Source organism: Ambystoma mexicanum, chromosome 8, assembly GCF_040938575.1.
Source record: "Ambystoma mexicanum isolate Mex_15411 chromosome 8, UKY_AmexF1_1, whole genome shotgun sequence".
Taxonomy (NCBI): Eukaryota; Metazoa; Chordata; class Amphibia; order Caudata; family Ambystomatidae; genus Ambystoma; species Ambystoma mexicanum.
The window spans coordinates 155941554-155963094 of NC_090929.1; the positions used below are offsets into that span (position 1 = coordinate 155941554).

The following is a 21541-nucleotide window of genomic DNA, read 5'->3' on the forward strand; positions in this document are numbered from 1 at the left end:
TCCTTCAATCCATAGAGCAAGAAACTTCAACCATTTTACCCAAGTCCATAGCTCCATAGCTTAAAGCATACATATTTTTACCCAAATCCAGGCTCCAGGGATCTGTCCCACGCCATGCCCTGTGTTTTACCCAAATCCAGGCTCCATGGATCTGTCCCACGCCGTACCATGTCCAAACACCTCCATCGTGCAGATGTGTCCACAATGTTGCCAAACTGCGCAGCTTTTACTAACCTCCATTACGTATTCCGAGCCCCTGCATTAGTACTCATTGCAGGTTTGTCCAACCACTCCAATCCGTTGACCACCAGACCTTCTATGTACCACTGTCTTCCCTTATGGGCTATGGACAAGCTCCATCATCAGCTCGAACTCTCCAATGCACAGATGGGAAAGTTTCCCGTAGTTGTAAGTGCAGTAATGACATGCACATAAGCCCAGCTATGATGTTAGACTTCAGTGCACATAACCGGAGCAGCAGTCTCTAGTGCACATAACCACAGCAGTTATTCTCCAGACCATCAGACTCCTCTCTCCTGCACATGAGACTCGCTTCACCTGCCATGCAATTCATGCCCAGCATCCAAGCGCTATGCATCTTCCATTGAATGGCTCCCCAAAACTGGGAAGATGACTCCATAAAGATGTCCCTGGATCATAATAATCCGGCTAATAACCAATCCGTTGTTCCCTCTCCTGCTTATGGGACCCAGCTCTGCCTCTCTCTCCTGCTGATGGAAACAACTCCCCTTTCTTCAACTTAAGAGTTGGCTTCCCTTTTTCAGCCCTGCAGTACCTTGCCACCCTGAGTGATGGGCCTTACTTCATTTGAGGGCAGTGTTGTCCTCTTCTTCCTTCCTGCACCCCCCACAGCAGGGCACCAGCTTTACATCTGTTTCACGCGTAAATTCTTCTTTTAAAAGACCAACTCGTCGCCATTGTAGTGAAGTGACTCCCAGCCTTCTTAGGTTGACTTGCTAGGTTTATTGGTATCTTTACAAGCAGTCAATCAGGTTTCATATAAGTTACAGGTAGGACATATTAAAAACACTGGCAGCCCATCACCCAGGCCTCTGGCTGAACAACTGACCAGGTTAGAACATTCACCCATGCATTCCATCACTCAGGCATAACACTCCACATGACATCACAACATTCCTTCTGCAAAGCCAAGCCATACACAACAGGTTTATGCCGCATGATCCTCAGTCGCACAGGCAGATCTGAAAGAGGGGGGGGTGGATTTGGTTAGTGGGGAGAGGGAAAATTCAAGATCGCTTTGCTGCTGTGTTGATGTGTGCCGTTTGCAAGTCCCAGAGTGCCGTGAACAGCTCTGCTCCTAGGTGATAGATATGTTGAAGGAATCGAGGCATTTGTGCCCTTAGTGCCAAAGTGCATTGCCCAGGGTGGTGGAATGTAAGTTGGTTGTAGAGGTGTAGAGTTTTGTTGCTTGATATCTGCAGGGAGAGATTTTAAACTACTCTGCGAGAGCAGCATAGTTCAGTGATATCACCAAGTCTGTAGGTAATATGACATCACTTCCCATGATCTAGTCGGCTCAGAGGTCATGTGATTGCACTTCCTGCAATGTCACATCTTCTTTCCCTAGAAATCTGGTGAAAATCGGTGGCCCCAAGGCACGGTGAGCTTAAGACGGACATCTGAACAGTTTTAAAAAGCACTACAAGGACCAACAAGCAATTTAGGTTGACTGCTCGCTTTGGGGGCGTGGTCAAGTGTCATTCTCATAGGATTGTTTTTTTTTAATTGCACAGTCGACATAAGAACAACTAGAATGGAAGCGTTTTTCTGAAGACTAGCCAATGGTTAGCATGGATTCAAATCTTTCCACCTATCAAATCTTTCCACCTATCACGAGTTTCAACCAGTAGCAGAGGCAGCTTTTGGTGAGGGAGAGGGTAGGGCGCAGGGAGAGGGGAAACTAGACGAGCTCCTCGTCCTCAATATGGAAGAACTTGAGAGCTCTGTCGTTAGATTGATGTTTGTTTTGGGAAGCTGAGAGCCAAAGGTTGTTTCTTGATAACAGTCTTTTGCCTGCCAAGAAATTAGTCGCGTAAACGAGGTGGGATTACATAGAATAGGGCAGCATAACGCCTAATTAAGCAGGCAGAGTTACCAAATGAGCAGCATTTGTCCATAAAAACGAATTGTATGCAACAATCTATACAAAGCACGAATGTTGACCAAAGGATTTAATGTAAGAAATTGCTGGACAAATGTTTCATGCAAAGCAATGGCCTGCGCCGTCGACTACATGTGAATGGCCTTATTTGTAAGTGCCATTCGGTAAGAGTTTGCATGGGAGTTAATAATATTGTATGGGGATTTATTCTAAGAAACTCTGAGGCCCTTTAAAAATGGAGTAGTGGTATTTTGGCACTGGCATATTTTGCTATAATGTGCCCAAATCCCACACTCGAGCTAAGAAAAGCACGAACACGCGTTGTGAAAATCTAAAAGAAATTGATAAAATGTGGCTACAGCCATTTTGAAACACGAAGAACTCGTGATGCACCTTATATGTGCCCTCCCGCGTCACGCTTTATTTACATCATAGCACATAGAAGCTCAGTCGAATTATGCGCTGTATAAACAATTTTAAGAAGTGTGTCTGCAACCTGTTCTAATATTCGATTAAAGGCACAATGATAAAGGCACATTTTAATATATATGCTGTACAGAAACAATATTGGCAGAATCCAATTTGATTTTAGAAATTGTCTCTGCAGGGTCAAAAACGTGCCTCCCAGAACTAGGTGCTCCATCCATCGGCCAGTCTTGGTTTTTTTGCCACAGCACTGTGTGGGGAGTGCTGTAGTTTTGCGTCTTCTATTATGAGTGTGGACCTAGCACTCCCAACGTGCATTGGTTAAAAAGCCAGGACAGGGTACTTTTGATTGAAGGCATGATGTCAGTTGGCAACTCTGGACTCAAAAGGAAGGTCAGGCCAAAACCACGTACTGAAGTGGATGTGGCAAGATGCACACCTGCAATTACTGGTATATCTAACTCAATAAGTTATTGTGTGCCAAGATTTAGGCATGGCAATTGGCTCATGAGAGGGGCTAGCAAGTTTCACGATTTTTCTCTTGAACGAATTCGCGGCGAACTAAGACTCTTGTAGGTCTGTCTAGAATAAAATGAATGGCGCAGTATTGTTCTCTGAAGCACGCTTACTGTTGAAATTTGCCCAGAATCACATTGCCAATTGTGGAAACCGGGATTAAATCTAATTTCACATACTCTACAATCAACCATTAAATCACAAGGCCGCTCAGATCTCTTTTCTCAAATCATGAGCAGATTAATAATATTTGATAACACTCCAGCTCACCATAGAAGTCACCTATAGCACCCGTTTCTGTAACCCCATTCTATCAACTGCCAAGAAAGAAAGGAAGGGAGAATCGGCTGCTATTTCCACACCGATTTGTGAAAGAACTATAGGTGTCCCAAGTTTCTGCACCTAAACATTACAATATTTCAGTTTTAATATGACAACTATTTTGAAACGTTGTAAACATTACTCGTGATGTATTTAACACTTGCTTGGTTCGGCTGCAATGTTAATATATTAGAAGTTATCATTCGCTTTGAAGATGCATAACTTTGGGGTCGCGTTTTAGTGAGATGTGTGGCAAATTTTAAAGAGAGTAAAGTCGTGAAGCCTCGCCAACGACCTTTGATAGAGTCACATATTAAATTAAATGTGTGAAATACCGAGAGGGCTCTTACCAGCAACATGAAAAGGGGCCCAGGGCGGGGGCAGCCGCAGGCCGGCAGTTGGCAACGCTGGCGCAGCCAGTCCACTGCTGTCATCCTCACGTGGGGCGGTGTGCTGAGGGGCACGGTAGACTCTCACTCTGCCCCAGGGATCTGTCCCCTCCCCGTCCCTGCTCATGGTGTTCACTGTGCGCAGGGCCCCTCCTCTCCTATTAAGAGATGAGGCCTCGGGCTTGCCTGACGCCCCGCCCGGCGTCAGGTGGGAGGGAGGCGAGAGGAGGCGCGGGCAGCACTCCGGTGTTCAGGAGCTGACTAATCCGGCTGACAGGCGGCTGGCAACCCTCAAGGGACACGGGCATCAGTTTTCAGGCGGCCGGCTCTATTCTTTGGGACTTGGAAACTCACGTGTTAAGCCAAAAATAAATACCTTTCTTTTATACCTTTTAACCTGTTAACACACACAGCCTGCACACTAGGACACACACACTAACACCTCCCTCGGGTATTCACACACAAGCGGCATGGTCAAGGATTAACTTTCCTTTAGGTTATGCATTATACATTTAATGTGGCGCTTTAATAGGTAATGTCTTCACCTAAAAAAAAGATGGCTGGAATATTCTGAATAAATGACAACCTCTGGCATTGCCCTGAGCAACCTTTAAGGTGACCACCTTCCACTGATACCCATTTTTCGGTCACCACAAATATTCTGTCTAAAACATCAGATTTGTAGATGCAAATTCAGTACAAAAGCTTAAATTTACAGACGCATTCCGGGTGACACGCACATACCGAAAATGCATCCAATCATACAACATGAATCAAAAATTATACCTGATAGACCAATGCATTTTCAATGAAAAGTTGATCACACTTTTTTAAACCTGTAGAAGAGGACGTGCCATGGTTCAAACAGTCGAACTCCAGCGGCATCAGGAGCTCGTACAGTTTTAAACTGGTCGGGCAGAAATATGTGAGTGACCGAGTGCAGCGAGGGCTCCCTAACAAACCAAGGAATGTTGGAGGCGGAAAAGGGGCAGAATGGGGATCCCCTCCCCTGACAAACCTTTTAAAATAATGGTTTAAATTGGCACATTTCACAGTGCACTTTTTGTTTAGGAATGTGTAAGCCGTACAATTTGCAGATGGTTTTGAAGAGTATCATATGAATATAGGCCAGGCCACCAAAAGCAAACAGGAGCATTTCCTAATGCATTTGCAGGATGCCTGTGCGCACAAAACATGCCGGCATTTTCATTGTAAACCTCTATTCATAATGTCTGTGTCCACAAAATATGCCAGCATTTTCACTGTAAAGCACTATTCATAACGTCTGTGTTCACAATAAATGCCAGCAGCGCCAAGCACATGTATATGATCACCATGCCCACAATATATGTCGGTATTGCCACTCTAAGACAACACTCATGATAGCTTTGTACTCCAACTGTAAGAACACCCAGGCCTGATGTCTGTGTGGCTGCGTCCAATAATGCTGTACTTCCACTGTAAATAATGCTGTACTTCCACTGTAACGCTTCATCCGTATCCCTGCTCAAAAATGTATGACCAACATCTGCCAGTCGAATAATGAGGGTTTGTAAATATTGTACTATGGGACTACTCCCATACTGGAGACTCTGTCTTACTCCTGCATCATTTGATAGGGAGTAACATTTAATCCTTCTGCAGCACCCAAACAAATATCTTTCCCCTGGAGTCCTAAGGACTATATTTGCAGTTGAATCCCACGTCGAGAGCTACCCCATTGCGATATTGCTGCAGATGCCATTTTAAACACCTACACCATGTCCTTTCATGGCCCAGTTTCTGTTTACTGCCCTTCTTACTCCATCTGGATGGGGTGGCGGTGAAGCTTCCCCACTCCCATTCCTATAGGATTAATATCACACTCATGTTGACTGTGCGGGCAACATTGGGGAGGAAGGATAGCTCAGGTGCAACACATTTGTCTTGAAAGCAAGACAACGCAGAGCAACAAAGTTTTGAATCCAGAACCTGCGCTTAGAAATCACTTGCTAAGAGCAATTATACTTATATATAAGAATCCCTTCTTTGTGACCCTTCTATACGCATGTATGGCTCTCAGCCCACTTGCTGCCATCTCATTACACTGTTATGACTTTGTTGGTTCAGAGGAATGAGCTTAGGGCCCTTTAGGAACATGCATGCAATGGATGGGTTCACACAGAATAACTCTGAGTCCAAATAACCAAACCAACTCAGGAATATGGCAAAGTACTGTTTTATTAACAATTATCTAAAACAGGGAGTTACAATGAACATCAACAGACGTACGCTCAATTTCTCTCAGCAATCTTTTCACAAAATGAGGGTTATATATCCAAAATACGTCAGAGGTGATGTCATACTACATGGCAAATAATAGAAAACCTACTAAGGATCGGGATTGGCTAGCGGGAGACATCTAAGTAAATTATCTGTAAGGACTAGTATTGTGATTGGCTGCCCACTGTCAGATGGACAATATGTGCCTACCTCTAAAACATGTAATCTTCAGAACATTAGATACACGGTTTCTCATTGGTTTTCAAACTATAAGGTCCTTCGTTATATGGACCACTACAAATGGTTGGCATGCTTGTGCCAGGTCTGGAACTTTCTGTTCACTTAGCAGCAGGTAAACCCAGACCCAGGTGCAAGAAGATGGGCCTGACTCTACCTCCCACCCAATTAGCCCAGCATCTCTCATCACCCAAGACTTCTGCCATGAAGATTGTCTTTGAAGTTGGCCTTGCAAAGGATCTTTGTCTCTGAGAATACATGGGAGTGCTGGCACTCACTATCCTGTTCTAGGACTCCAAGTTCGAACTCTATTTTCATCCTTGGCTCACGTGACAGGAGACCACGATTTGGTCAATTTTGCAGATTTTAAATGTCTTAAATAAATTAAATGTGGCACTCTTGGTGTTCTTTCTTTGCACCTTAAGAAAGAGATGTCCACTCCTTTTCAGAATAGATAACCAACCTTGTTTGCTTCAGTCTTGACTTCGGGCCAAACAGCCTTGCCATGCGGCTCCACGATTCAGCGTATTCTTGCTGCAACATAGTTTTTCTTCTTCCTTCTTCACGGATCCTGGCTTACTAAAATTCATCATACCGATGTCCAGCTTCTAAACAGTGGTGGCTTCGCCTGCATTCTATTCACTACAAATAGCCAGCTTCAATGATAACTTAGTCTGGTTGCGTTTCAGCGTCTGTATGTTATGTTATGTTATGTTACTTGGCATTTATATTGCGCCTTATGTATCATTGGTATGATCTCAAAGCGCTAGGAAGGTTGAACGCCCTCAGGAACCGTAGTTCAAGTCAGTAGAGAGAGAGGGAGCCATAAGGTGCGTGGGTGCGCTGGATATGTGTGCAGCCGTTGTGGCAATTTCATGGTAGCTGCTTTCTTAGCGGTAGATGTGGTGGTTGGGAGGTCAGGTATATCTGTTCATTCTGGAGGGTTGACATCCAGACTGATTTCTGGCTGCATTAGGCCTGAGGAGATGCTTAAGCTAGCAGTGTGTGCTCAGCTAGCTGAGGTTAATCAGTATGATGAGGAGATTGTGGCGGGTGTTAGTATGAGAACAGCTATACCAAATGTGACATAGTATCGCTGTGTTCTAGTTGAGTGGTGGTGTATAGGAGAGAGTAAGCATGGTGGTAGTGTGATATGGTGGTTATCAGTAATGCGCTTGAGATCGAGCACTCCATCTTTCTATCCGTTTCATTTATTCTGTCCGTTCATTCCACTCCGTCTGTTCATCCATTTCGTCTGTTTCATCGATTTAATCTACTAGTCTTTCAATCCAATCCATCCAGTCCTTCGTTTACATGATCTACTTCATCTATTCCGTAGACCCATTTCATCGTTCCCATCCGTTTAATGTGTTCTATCCATTCCTTCCTTCATATTCATTCAATCGCTCCATCAGTTCCATCCACTCAATCGGTTCTATCCGTTCTATCCAATCTATCCACTCCAACTGTTTCATCCATTCAATGTGTTCTATCCACTCCGCCTGTTACATTCATTCCATCTGTTCCATCCACTCTGTCTGTTCTATCACTCCATTTGTCCCATCCACTCCATCTGTCCCACCCACTCTATCTGTTCCATCCGCTCCATCTGTTCCATCCGCTCCATCTGTTTATCTTCTCCATCTGTTCCATCCGCTCCATCTGTTCCATCCGCTCCGTCTGTTCCAGCCGCTCCATCCGTTCCATCGGTTACATCTGCTCCATCCGTCCCATCCGCTCTAACTGTTCCATCCGCTCCATCTGTTCGATTCACTCCATCTGTTCCATCCGCTCCATCTGTTCCATCCCCTCCGTCTGTTCCATCCGCTCCATCTGTTACCGTGCCCTCTGACTGTTCCATCTGCTCCATCTGTTCCATCCGCTCTATCCGTTCCATCCGCTCTAGCTGTTCCATCCACACCATCTGTTCCATCCACTCCATCTGTTCCATCCACTCCATCCGTTCCATCCACTCCATCCACTCCATCTGTTCCATCCACTACATCCGTTTCGTCCACTCCCTCTGCTCCATCCACTCCATCTGTTCCAGCCACTCTGTCTGTTCCATCCACTCCATCTGTTCCATCAGCTCTATTCGTTCCATCTGCTCTATCCGTTCCATCCACTCCATCTGTTCCGTCCACTCCATCTGTTCGGTCCACTACGTATGTTCCATATATTCCATCTGTTCCATCCACTCCATCTGTTCCATCCACTCCACCCGTTCCATCTACTCCATCCGTTCCATCCACTCGATCTGTTCCATCCACTCCATCTGTTCCAACCACCTCATCTATTCCATCCGCTCTATTTGTTCTATCTGTTTCATCCTTTCCATCTGTTTCATTCGTTAAAACTACTCATCTTTTCCATCCATTCAATCTGCTCGTTCGTTTCATCCGTTCAATCTACTTACCCGTTCTATCCGTTCCATCCCTATCATTTACTCCATCGGTTCTTTCCGTTCCATCCACCCCTTCTGTTCCATCCACCCCTTCTGTTCCATCCGCACCTTCCGTTCCATCCGCCCCTTCCGTTCCATCCATTCCTTCCACTCCATCCACTTCTTCTATTCCATCCGCTTCATCCGTTCAATCCGCTTCATCCATTCTATCCGCTTCATCCATTTTATCCATTCTATCTGCATCATCCGCTCTAACTGCTTCATCCACTCCATCACTCCATCTGATCCATCCACTCCATCCGTTCCATCCACTCCATCCACTTCATCCGTTCCATTCCATCCACTTCAACCGCTCCATCCACTTCATCCGCTCGATCCACTTCATCCGCTCCATCCACTTCATCCGCTGCATCCACTTCAAGTTTCTCTTTGTTCGATCGGGTCTCTATGCTGGATTGCTATCTTTGATTCAACAACCTTGGGTTTCTGTTTATTGTGGTTGATTGTTCCGTTTGTGCTAAGAGTTGGTTTTTAATGGAAGAACCACATTTTAATAATTTGCGGAAAGACATGAGGTCTTCGGTGAGTCGAATGTGGGGTGGAAGTGAGTTCCACGGAGTGGGGGCCAAAGCTGAGAATGAAGATCCACCTAACCTGACTGAGTTGGTGTTTGGAATCACTAGGAGGCAGGCAGAGCTTGATCTTAGAGTTCGCGTTGTATGGTAGGGTTTTAGCTTTTCCTGAAGGTATTGGGGTCCGGTTTTATGCATTGATCGGTGAGAGATGCATAAGGTTTTGAAGGTCACCCTTTGTCCGACTGGGAGCCAATGGAGGGTTTTGAGAGCTGGGGAGGTGTGATCTCTTGGGCCAAGTGCTAGTAGCAGTTTTGCTGCAACATTTTGTGCTCTTTGTAGTTTGATCAGGTGGTATGCTTGGACTCCGAGATAGAGGGAATTAGCATAGTCTAGTCTTGACATTACAATTGATTGAACCGCGGTTTGTCTGTTGGGAAAGGAGAGGTATGGAAAAATGCGCCTTAGGATTTTGAGGTGATAGTGGAAGGATTTAGAGACGTTGTTGACTTGGTGCGAGAGGGTTAGGTCGGAGTCGAGAGTGCATCCAAGGTTTTTAACTGAGGTTGAGGTTGTTGGGGGGTTGCTCATTGATGATGGCCAGGGTAGAGGGTGCGGAAGAAGTTCGGTGTTGCCACACACCATGATTTCAGTTTTGGTGGGGTTTAAAAGGAGGTGGTTTGTGTTCATCGAGTGATAAATGTCAAGGAGGCAGGCAGCGAGGTCGGGCTGGGAGCTGGGATTTGAGTTAACGAGTTTTAGGATTAGTTGGGTGTCATCGGCGTAGTTGTAGCACAGGATATTGTGCGAGCGGATTACTCGTGGGAGGGTGGACATATAGAGGTTGAATAGGAGGGCTGATAGGCACGCTCCTTGTGGAACTCCGGTATTGACTGGTCGGGGGGTGGAAGCAAAGGAGGAAAGGAGGATTATTTGGTTCCAATTGTTGAGGAAGGATGCTATCCACTTGAGAGCGTTTCCACAGATTCCTAGGGAGTGGAGGCGGTCGAGGAGGATTGAGTGGTTGATTGTGTCGAAGGCGGCGGATAGGTCAAGAAGGATTAGTGCAGAGCATCCCGCAGAGTCTGCAGTGTTTTTAAGGTCATCCCAGATTGAGGTCAGGGTGGTATTGGTTCCGTGTCGGGGTCTAAAACCTGATTGGGTGGGGTCTAGGAGAATGTTGGCTTCGACAAAGGCATTTAGTTGTGAGTAAGCGATTCGATCAATGAGTTTAGCAAGGAACCTGGTGTTTGAGATGGGGCAGTAGTTTTTGGGGTCGAGGGAAGGTTTTTTTTAGAAGAGGCTTGACATGAGCAGTTTTGAATGCGTCAGGAAAGATTCCCGATGAGAGGGAGTCGTTTATGATGGTTCTCGCGTATTCTCCTGCGCAGGTAGATGTGAATATTTCTTTGGGGTTGAGGCTGGGCAGGGGTCTAGGGGGGAGCCGGATGGTTTCTGGGCAGAGAGAAGTTTTAGAAATTGCTCAGTCGATATTGGTGTGAACAAGTCGAAAGTCGGGTGGGTTGCAGTTGCAGGCAGTGGGTTGGCAGGTAGGGTGGGTGGATTGTGTGGTGGGTGCAAGAGGGCTAGTTTGTTGATTAGAGAATTTGTTCTTTCGAGAGCAGTGGAGTAGAAATGGAGAGAGAGTGAGTCACAGAGTGACTGCGAGGGGGTCGATTGGGTAGTGGAACATGATGGTTTGGTGAATTCAGAGATGATTTTGTGGAGTTCCTTGCTTGGGTTTGTACAGTTGAGGATTCGAGAGTTGTAAAGGGCTTTTTTGCTTTCCGGATTTCAGCTTTGTAGTAGCGATGGTGCCGGGCCAAGGTGGATCTGCTCAGGGTGGTTTTATCTTTCTGCCATTTGCGTTTGAGGAATTTGTATAGTTGTTTTGCAGTCTTCAGTTCTGTAGTAAACCATCTTTGTAAAGGGATGTGGCGAGTGGACAATTGGCAAGTGGGGGTGAGCGGAATGAATGAGGTGTTGAGCCAAGAGTCAAAGGCGTCAGTGGTTAATTGGTCTTTGGGCGCAGAGGTAGGGGGCAGAGACTGAAAAAGCGTGTCGGCTAGGTTGGGGAGGATTTTTAGTTTCTTCCAGCAATGCGTAGATTTGGAGGTTCCGGTTCGGGCTCTGGGAGGGGGGCGGCTGAGCGAATGTTGAAAGGGACAATGAAGTGGTCGGACCAGATGATTGGGGTGGGGGGGTTAAATGTATCTGGTCGTGGGAGCTGAAGGTGGCATCAAGGGTGTGTCCTTTATAGTGAGTCGGGCCGTTTATGTGGATACGGAGGTTAATCGCGTCTAGGAAGTCGACCAGAGAGTGGGTCATAGGGTTGGTGGGGATGTCAAGCCAGATGTTGAAGTCTCCTAGTAGAATGAGGGTGGGATGGTTTAATTGGATGGTGGCTAACAGATCGCAGAAGTTGTTCGAGAATTGTCTGTCGTAGCCAGGAGGTCTGTAGATGATTAGGAAGCTGTGGTAGAATGTTGGGGGGAGAGATAGTTTGACGAGAAGCGATTCGCAGGAAGGGATGGTTTTTCTGGGTGGCGATGATTGAGGCGGAGAAGTGTGACTTGAAGGCGATTGCTACTCCTCCTCTCCTAGAGGGTTGGTTGAGTGGGATGAGGGAGAAGTCGGGGGGGGGGAGGCTTCATTGGCGATAGGGGCAAAGTCATTGGAGAATCAAGTTTCCGTGATAAAGACTAGGTCTGGTTTGTCTGAGGCGAGGAGGTCAAAGATGCGGTGTCTGTTTTTTGCTACAGTTCGGGCATTAAAAAGGATGCATCTTACTTCGGTACAGGAAGATGATGTGGAGGTTGCAGAGGGGGAGGTTGGGAGGATTGGGGAAGTGGGTTAGGGCAGTGGTGGGGTGGTGGGCTGAGGGGGGAGAGGGTAGAGAGTGGGAGCTGGGGGTTGAGAGAGGGTGGATGGTTGATGGTCGATGGGAAGAGTAGGTGGGCAGTGGGGTCAGACGGGTGTGTGAGGATGGATGGAATAGGGACGAGCGACTCAAAGGAGGGGCGAAGGGGGTTAGAAGTTCCAGTTGTGGTTGGTGAGAATTCAAGGGAGAGGGATTTAAAGCAGGGTGAGGAGGGGGAGGAGGGCTGTGATGCTCGAGATTGGGAGATTGAGGTGGTGGGTCGAGACAGGAGCGGAGAGGAGTAATGAGAGAGTGAGGGAGACCAGGTACGTTTTCTTTTCAGGGTTTTTGTTGCAGTTGGTGTGTGAGAGAGGGTAGGTGGGTCGGTGGGTGAAGGGGATGTGGCTACTGTTCTTGCCAGGGCGAGACGTGCAGTTGTTAGAGAGGGGAAGGAGTGGTGTCAGTGGAGGATGTTTGGGGGAGTTGATGAGAAGAAGGGGGAGGGGTTTTTGGCGGGGTTGGGTGTGCCTGGGAGGCAGGGTGGGCCGTTAGTTGGAGGGGCCCGGGGTACAGGCTTGATGATAGTTGGCGGGTGAGTGGGGGGGATGGTCTTAGGATGGTTGGCTCTCCATCTGGCTCCTCTGGCTTGGTGTTTGTATAGGGGTTGGGGTGGGAGCGGGGTGGAGGGCAGGCTGGAATGGGATGGGATGCTTCTTCTGGCTAGAGGGAAGGACAGCGAGTGGGGTAAGAATGTGGTGGTAGGTGTGCTGGTTTGGGATGGGTTGGATGATCTGCCTCGGGAGTTGGATGGGGAGTGGGCTGAGGATGTGGAGGGCTGGTGGTTTGGGAAGGGGTGAGAAGGGGAGTGGGGTGAGGGGGAAGGGAGGCGGGCGTGAGAGGGTCTCTTTTGGCGGACCTTGGTCGGCGGGTGGACCCGTGGTGTGGATAAGTTTGAACTATGATACAGTTGGCATGGGATGATTTTGATCAGACTTTCCAAGTTCTACTATACCACAGGATGTTAGTATTCAGACTTTCTAAGTTTTACCTTCACCTATATGTTATTATTCAGACTTTCCAGGTTTTAGCTATACTACAGTTAGGGACACTTTCGAAGTTCAACAGAACCACAGGAAGATATTATTCACACTTTCTGATATCAACTATACCACAGGATGATATTATTCACACTTTCTAATTTCAACTGAGCCACAGGTAGATATTGGTTCAATTGTAACATATGACGATATTATTTATACTTTCCCGGATCAACTATACCACAGGAAGATATTATTCACACTTTTTTATTCGGCTGTAGCACAGGATGATATTATTCACACTTTCTAAGTTCAGCTATACCACAGGGTGAGATTATACATACTTTCTAAATTCAGTTATACCACAGTTAGGGACACTTTCTAAATTCAACTGAACAACAGGAATATATTTTTCATATTTTCAAAGTCCAACTACGCCACATGACAATATTATTCATACATTTAAGTTCAGCTGTACCACAGGATGATATTAATCACACCACCTATCTATATCACGGGATGAGATTACTCACAGCTTCGAAGTTCAACTATACCATAGGACAATATTATTCACAGAATCCACAGTTACACTATTAGGCACACTTTCTAAGTTCACTAAACCACAGTTACGCTATTAGGCACACTTCTAAATCCGACTTTGGCACAGTGAGGTTATTAGGCACACTTTCTAAGTTCAGCTAAACCATAGTTATGCTAATAGGCACATTTCTAAATCCGACTTTGGCACAGTTACACTATTAGGCACACTTTCGAAGTTCGCTAACCCACTGTTATGCTATTAGGCATACTTTCTAAGTTCAGCTAAACCACAGTTATGCTATTAGGCACACTTCTAAATCCGACTGTGGCGCAGTGAGGTTATTAGGCACACTTCTAAATCTGGCTTTGGCACAGTTACGCTATTAGGCACACTTTCTAAGTTCGCTAACCCACAGTTAGGCTATTAGGCACACTTTCTAAGTTCAGCTAAACCACAGTTATGCTATTAGGCACACTTTCTAAGTTAGCTAACCCACAGTTATGCTATTATCTATACAATTATTGAACAGTTTATTCTCTGCAGCACCTTGTGCCCATGAAATCTTCTTTTTCGTATTTAAAGGTTCTCTTGATTCTTTATGTTGTCATTAATTTCAGTAGGATCCATACATCCTCTTCAGCCAGTATCCTTTGATGTCATTCATACTCTCTTATGACGTCACAGGCTTCTTATTTTAATCTTTTTCCATATTCCTTCAGGGAGTTCCTCCCTCAAATTGTCGTCCCTTCGGATATGCATTCGATCGAGTTGTCTCAATGGGTATCTTCTTTCGAACATACGTTGTGGTATTGGCACAACTGCTGGTGTCAAACACGGAACGATCTAAGGCTTCCAACATATGAGGGGTATGGGGGCAGGATTTCCTTCAGAGGCACGCAGCTGCTCCTCTACATAACCCCCTCTGGTTGAGTCCTCGACCACCTCCTCAATTGTTTCCACATCCTGATATTTTCTCTTGAAGAAGTGTTTCTTTGGTGTTCATATCTTCATAACGCCCCTCAGGGTGCCTGCTGATTTCACATGTTCATCTACACTCCAGGTCATGTAGTTAGATTGTCCATTCGGGGTACAATAGACCCATCGTCCCACGTACTTCTTATGATTCTTTAGATATAGGAACTTCATTCCTTCAGGTGCTATGATGCTGGCATGTATGCATTCCCTGACAGCTTCATTAGTCAGCTGCTTGGCGTTTGCTTCAGGTTTAACATTGATCATGATCTTCATTCCTACCCCCTTCTTTGCCATTTTCTTGCATTGGGCAATCACTATCCTGATTACACAGAATTCAAACATCACCAGTACCAATATTACTCCAAGAATTTTGAATATGTTTGCCAACCACTGCGGAATCCACGAGAACAGGGAGGCAAAACAACTGTCATCTTCAATGTCATCCTTCTCATCTTCCATCTTGTTATGCAGGTTTGTCAACAACGTTATAGCCTCTGTCAGAGTTCAATTTTGTTAATCCTGAGAAGGTATGAATGTGCAACATGATGGCCTGATTTTGGCGCAAACTCCGCCTTCCATCGCTTTGATTATATCAAGGACATACCTATTCTGGAGGGTCATCAGTCGTATGGACCTCAGCTCTTCCTTAATAGCGTTGAATCCCTTTATAGTAGTATTAATTATCTGCAGAAGCTCCAATCTAGTGATCTGTAACCCCTTGGCATTCGCCACTGTTTGGAACGCAGGCATGAATATAGTTGTCAGTATTGTAGGAGTCTTACTGAACAACTGGTGTTCCTCAGGAATGGAGTCATACGCTGGTATTGATTTGGCTGAGAAATAATGTTCTCTTTTTGTCTGATAGAGAAGTTTAAGCAATCTTCTTTTTCTCAAATGGGCATCCACCTTTGGAAATTCACCTATGTTCAGGTCACTCTGAGGAATCACCAATGCTGGAACATGGATGAGCACCAAGGAACATACTCTGCCCCAATCCTTGGCAACCTCACATAAGCTCTATATCCACAAGCCCAATATCGGTCCATAAGGACGGCTGTCCCTTCTCCCATCCTGGGAACGTTAAGTGTGGTTTTGCATTCTTTGTTATATCCCACATGGTTCTTTCCGTGTCTTCGGAAGCATAGTGTTGCATTAACCAATGGGATTACAACTACTGGGCCTGATTCATCTTCTACCCATGTCAGTAGTTTGGAGTGCTTAGCCCATGACTTTAAACATCCATCATTCACCTTCTGCACCTCTTGTACGTAATCTGTTTTCAGCAGATGAGCTTCACAGGACATCATTCCTTCTTCCCATCCCTTCTTGGAATTCACTCGTCCATAGATCAATAATTGAGTTTGTTCCCAACATCCAGGTGATCCGGCTACTTCCATCACATCAGGGTAATTGATTCTCTTAATTTCTTCAATGATCACCTCATCCTGTCCTGCAGCAGGATACACAAGCATCTTGTTCTTCCATCCAGGCTCCTTTTCCATTTGTAGTGTTTTGATGTAGTCATCCTGGTATGGAAACAACAGTTTTGATCTCTATCTCAAGGTCGCCCAACTTCCTTGGAATTGTCCTCCAGCCGTACATGTTGCAAGATGACTGAGGCACTTTGCATCATGCTCTGCAACCTCTTTTACAATGAAAGTACCTACTGTATTCATGGCATAGGGGATATGAGAGTGGACGTAACAACCCTTCTTAGATGCCTTTTCCTCCACTTTTTTCATGTGTTGGTACCACATGTTATTCCCCAGGTGAGCTGTGTTATCTAGCTAGGTATTTATCCCTTCACTATCTTCCTCTGCATCTCTATTGTGTCTCCCAATATACTTAGATGAATCAAAAAGCCTGTCCTTATTTGTTTTCACAGTGGGGAGAACCATAGGAACTTCTCCTTCAGCGGATGTACTAAGATGCTAGAGACTGTGAAAGATGAGGAACAGAAAACATGAACAATCATGCAAATGTATATTATACATAAAAATCTGGGCATCCATTTCTTGCGCCATCCTACTGCTTGTTGAATTTGTTCATTCTCTATGATGATGCCATTTTCTTGATTAATCATTTTTATTACAATCATCAAATTCCTTTCTATTTGCAACTGTAAAATGTGTTCAATTATAGCAATAAGGAGTTTTCTTATCACTGGACCGTTTTTAGGATCCTGTAAAAAAGTATGAATATTAACGTCTCTTCTAACTAGAGCAGGATAAGATTGAAGTATGAACACAAAGACAGCAACCACAAGCCGATGAACATCACTATCGGCAGGTACTAAATGTTTGATCACTTAAAACAAATATTCTCCACGAAATGAATCTGGACACTGGCCTTGTTTCCAATTTTTGATCAAGAACTGACATTTAGGCATAACACTGATGCATTATTCTCTGCTTCAATACATTTTTAAAAGTTCATTTCAAAATTCCAAGAATTCTCTGCAAGTCCTCGCACACCCTTCTAAAATAAGTATAAGGAGTGTCTATTAAATTCCAGTCCAAATAAAGTATGTGTTAATAACTTGTTGCTTTATCGTCCTTCTTCTTAGTCATCGATCGGGTCTGCAAATGCAGAAATTCTTCTTCTTGTCTTGCCTCTGGATCAGCAACGGTGGGAGGGAAGGTCTTGCCCATATATATTTTAACGTAGTTTAAGTGGAGCCAAGCTTGTCTTCCTTGTACCTTAATTGCAGAAGGGGACACTTCTTGAACAGAGAATGGGCCATGGAAACGTGGCTCATGCCACTTCCTGGTAACATTTTTAATCAGGACTTGGTCCCCAACATGTAACTTTGGTGGTGGTAATAGTTCACTTGGATTGGTTGCTGAATTATCTTCTTCTGTGTTCTTAGACCAACCCCCGTGATGCTTGACTTGATCTGAAATGAAAGAAATTCTAGAGGACATACATGTCAAATAATCATGCGTCTTATCACCTAAAGTGTTTGCTACACTCTGGGCATCACTCTTACTGCTAGACGGTGGTATAAGGAGTGTTCCCATTTGACGCCCTATCACTAGTTCATGCGTGGTGAGGTGGTGGTCTGATCCTGGCTGATTTCGAAGGGCATATAAGGCTAGAGTAGGCAATACAGCCATCAATTTTTTAAAGTCATTTTAATCTTGACAATCCTTTCTTTGAGGAGGCTGCTGAGTTTCTCACAAATTCCGTTCGCATGCGGGTGATGAGCAGAAGAAAACGTGTGCTTTAAGTTTAATAGAAGCCCCATCTGTTCAACAAACTCATTGACACAATGTGGCCCATTATCGGATCTTAGCACCTCACACACACACACACACCCCACCTCGGGAATACTTTGCGCACTAAAAACGTTACTGTGCAAGTGGCATCAGGGTGTGTACACAGCCCTGCCCCGATCCACTTAGAGAACACCACCACTAATAGATACCTATATCCATTACATGTCTGCAGCATATCGACATAGTCAATATGTAAATGCTGAAACAGACCATTCACCATTCAGTCAAGGTATTACTCCTCTAATCCTTCTCAGTGAATGCCCAGCAGTAAACGTGTGACACATGATGCAATTCACCATAAATAGTGCAGCGTGTTCCTACAAATTAGGAATGAACCAGTCTTCTGCAATACTATCAGTAAGACTCTCTCTAGTTACATGCGTTGGGTAATGCAGTTGTTCGAGCGTGACTTTCAGTAAAGTTATTGGCATCACTGGCTTTCCAGTGCTGTCCTGTCGCCATAATGCTTCAGTGGGGGATAAAGAACACCCCCTTCGTTTCCATAATTATTGCTCTTCCTGTGGTGCACTGCCTTGAATCTCTATTAATTGGGTTGTTGACAACCTATTAAACCCCTCTTGCACTAACATAGTTGTAAATGAATTCTCTTTAATACTCTCAGTATCAAAACTCGAACATTTCTGGGATTCCCACAAGAGATAAAATCTGCTTGTTTAGTATGCGCTGCGCATTAAACAACCGCTATAGGAGTTGTAGTGCCTTGATGAGTCTCTCCAATAAGGATGCATGTTGCACTGGAGTGCTGTCTGTGCGGAGCTAGCCCCTCCTTTTTCAAGGTGCCAGCCCTGCGTGTACAGTTGATGTCACATAGGCGGAGTCACTATACACCATCACTTCCTCCCTTCATGTTTCTCAAGTGCAACAATAAGCGTTACTAATTCTGCTGCTTGCGCTGAAAAATGAGACAGTAGCCTTGCACGTGCTACTACTTCAAATTCTCCATTTAATCTGTGTCTTACTACTGCAGCACTTCCTCCCTTCATGTTTCTCAAGTGCAACAATAAGCGTTACTAATTCTGCTGCTTGCGCTGAAAAATGAGACAGTAGCCTTGCACGTGCTACTACTTCGAATTCTCCATTTAATCTGTGTCTTACTACTGCAGCACTTGAATGCCTTTCCCCACTAGTCTGATCAATTTTCCAAAAAACAACCATAAATAAGGAGAATTTTCCCTCCCGCTAAAGCATTCTCCTTCACACGGGGTATATCATCATAAAATTCAACATGATTGCCACAGTCATGCACATGATCACTTTCTTCTACTGGCTCAGCTATGAACGTGGCTGGGTTCACTATTTTACATCTTACGAGTTTAATCGCTGGGTTAGAAAATATTACCTCATAAGCTGAAGCCCTTTGGGATGTCAATGTGCCCTTGGGTTTCTCTAAAATGGCAAATAGAGCATGTTCCACAAAGAGGGTCATAAAGCAGCCCATGACAATATTTGTGGACTTCTCAATTGCAAATGTGGCAGCTGCCAAAGATTGTTCACATGGGAAGTGTCCTCTCATAAATGGGTCTAAAATCCCACTAAAATATGCCAAAGGATTCTGCCCCAATGTGGTTCTTTGTGTAAGCACTGCTGTTATGAGTGTCCCATTTGTGGGCGAAAACAGATAGAATTCCTCAGCATAATTGGAAATTCCTAAAACAGGGGCTGTGCAAATTGCTTTTTTCAACTCCTCAAATCCTTCCTCCATTTCTTCAGTACATTCTAATTTTGTTTTAGCAACTTGTGCTTTCTTTAATGCTTGCTGAAGTGGCCTTGTATATGTACTATAATCAAACACACAGGCTCTAACATAGTTGCACAAACCCAAAAACTGTTGCCTCTGTCTCACTGTGTTTGGTTTTGAGGTTTTCATAATTGCCTCAGCTCTCTCAGGTGTCACTTTCTTTCCTTCATGCAAAATCAACTGACCTATGTATAACACCTCTTCTCAGCAGTATTGTAACTTCTACTTGTCTACCTTATATCCCTTGTCTGCTAGAATAGTCATCAATCGGATAGAGTCCTGTCCACACTTCTCTTCTGTGGTGCTGCAAATCAGTATGTCATCTATGTACTGTATCACAGCACTTTTGAGATCCATATTGCCTAGATCCATCTGTAGGACTCTATTAAAGATCAATGGGGACTCGCAGTACCCCTGAGGCAGCCTAGTATGTTTCAGACTTTTTTGATGAAACGTAAATTAAGTCAAGTCTTGTGAGTCCTTGTGCAAGAGGAATCGAGAAAATCTTTTCAAATCGATCACTATGAAATATCGAGTTTCCACCGGGATACTGCATAATATTGTCACTGGATTAGGAACTAAAGGAAACTCTGCATCTACAATCTGGTTAAGAGGTCTAATACCTTGAATAAATCTCCACGACCCCCGTTTAGATTTCTTATTCGGATACACTGCAGTATTACACATTGATTCTGATGGCACCGGAATCCCCTGATTCATCAGTGCTGAAATAGTCTGAAATATACCTTCATCAGCTTCTCGAGACATGGGGTACTGTTTTGCTCGAGGTAAAATCGCTCCTGGCTTAATCTTTATTTTAACCTCTCCTATCCCCTACAATAAACCTATGTCATAAGGGCCTGTGGTCCACAGGGCACTCAGCACCTTTTCAAGATCCTCCTGAAAAAATGCTGGTCGTTGCCGCATTATCGCCTTTTTCTGTAGGACTTCTCTTTTCTCTATCCTTATCCAGTATGGAATGCTCATGAAGAACACTACTTCATCATCGCTTCTGTCTACTCCAAACCTATCCTGATCAGTTAAGTCAGACAGTCTATACCCTTCCTCAAGAGCCATCACTGTTCTCCATGGTCTACCCTCATCGTCTATCCCTTCGAGCATTGCCATTTCCCTTTGTACTATGGCTGCTTCCAACTCTCTAGGAATAGTTTGTCCACCCTCCTCATCCATGGGTATTTGTGGTCCAAATAGAAACTCATCAGGTATTCTCACAATCTTTCCCTGGGCCAGGTAGCCACGTCAGTAAAATGCTTACCCCATATAGAAAAATCTCTGGATCTACTGGATCTACTGGAACGCCTTGCAGAGCCACTTGCTCTGTGAATACCAGTATGAACTCTCCCACGTTTAAATAGTGTATTCCTGGAGTGGAGCACACTATTCCTTGATCAGTAAATGAAAATGAAAACCTCATGTTAGGTTTCGTCATTAAATCTCTTCCCAAAATATTAATCGTTGTCTGTCGTGAATATAACAAGGGAACTGACGTGTTACATTCTCCTTTGGAGACTGGTAATTTATCGGTAAACGGAACTCGACTCATAGCTCCAGAGAACCCTTGAGTATTCATAGCAATACCTGACATTGGATATTTTCCCTCTCGTATACATATACACAAACGAGTTACTCAAGTGTCTACTTGTTCCTCTTGGGGGTCTGGTGACACAGATAGTACTGAACACATCAAGTCTCTCTGTGAGCTGTCCTATTGTGGAAACAATCTCATCCCCGTCCCTGTGATAGGATTTCCTCCTACCACAGTGACACCTCCTATTCTGGGTGTGAATACTTATCCTGTGT

The 21541-nt window shown here is 44.8% G+C and overlaps 1 protein-coding gene across 3 annotated transcripts in view; it reads right to left on the reverse strand.

Annotated features, from left to right (window-relative positions):
• Nucleotides 1-3980, reverse strand: part of LOC138471735 (protein CutA homolog) — a 242149-nt gene extending 238169 nt beyond the window's left edge. The window contains exon 1 of one of the 3 annotated variants that reach the window (XM_069609534.1): nt 3757-3980. In XM_069609534.1, the coding sequence (XP_069465635.1) occupies nt 3757-3840 (84 nt within the window). In that variant the 5' untranslated portion in view covers nt 3841-3980. The remainder of the gene's footprint in view (nt 1-3756) is intronic. The other 2 variants (XM_069609532.1, XM_069609533.1) reach the window with 2 other exon arrangements.
• Nucleotides 3981-21541: the final 17561 nt, after the last annotated feature.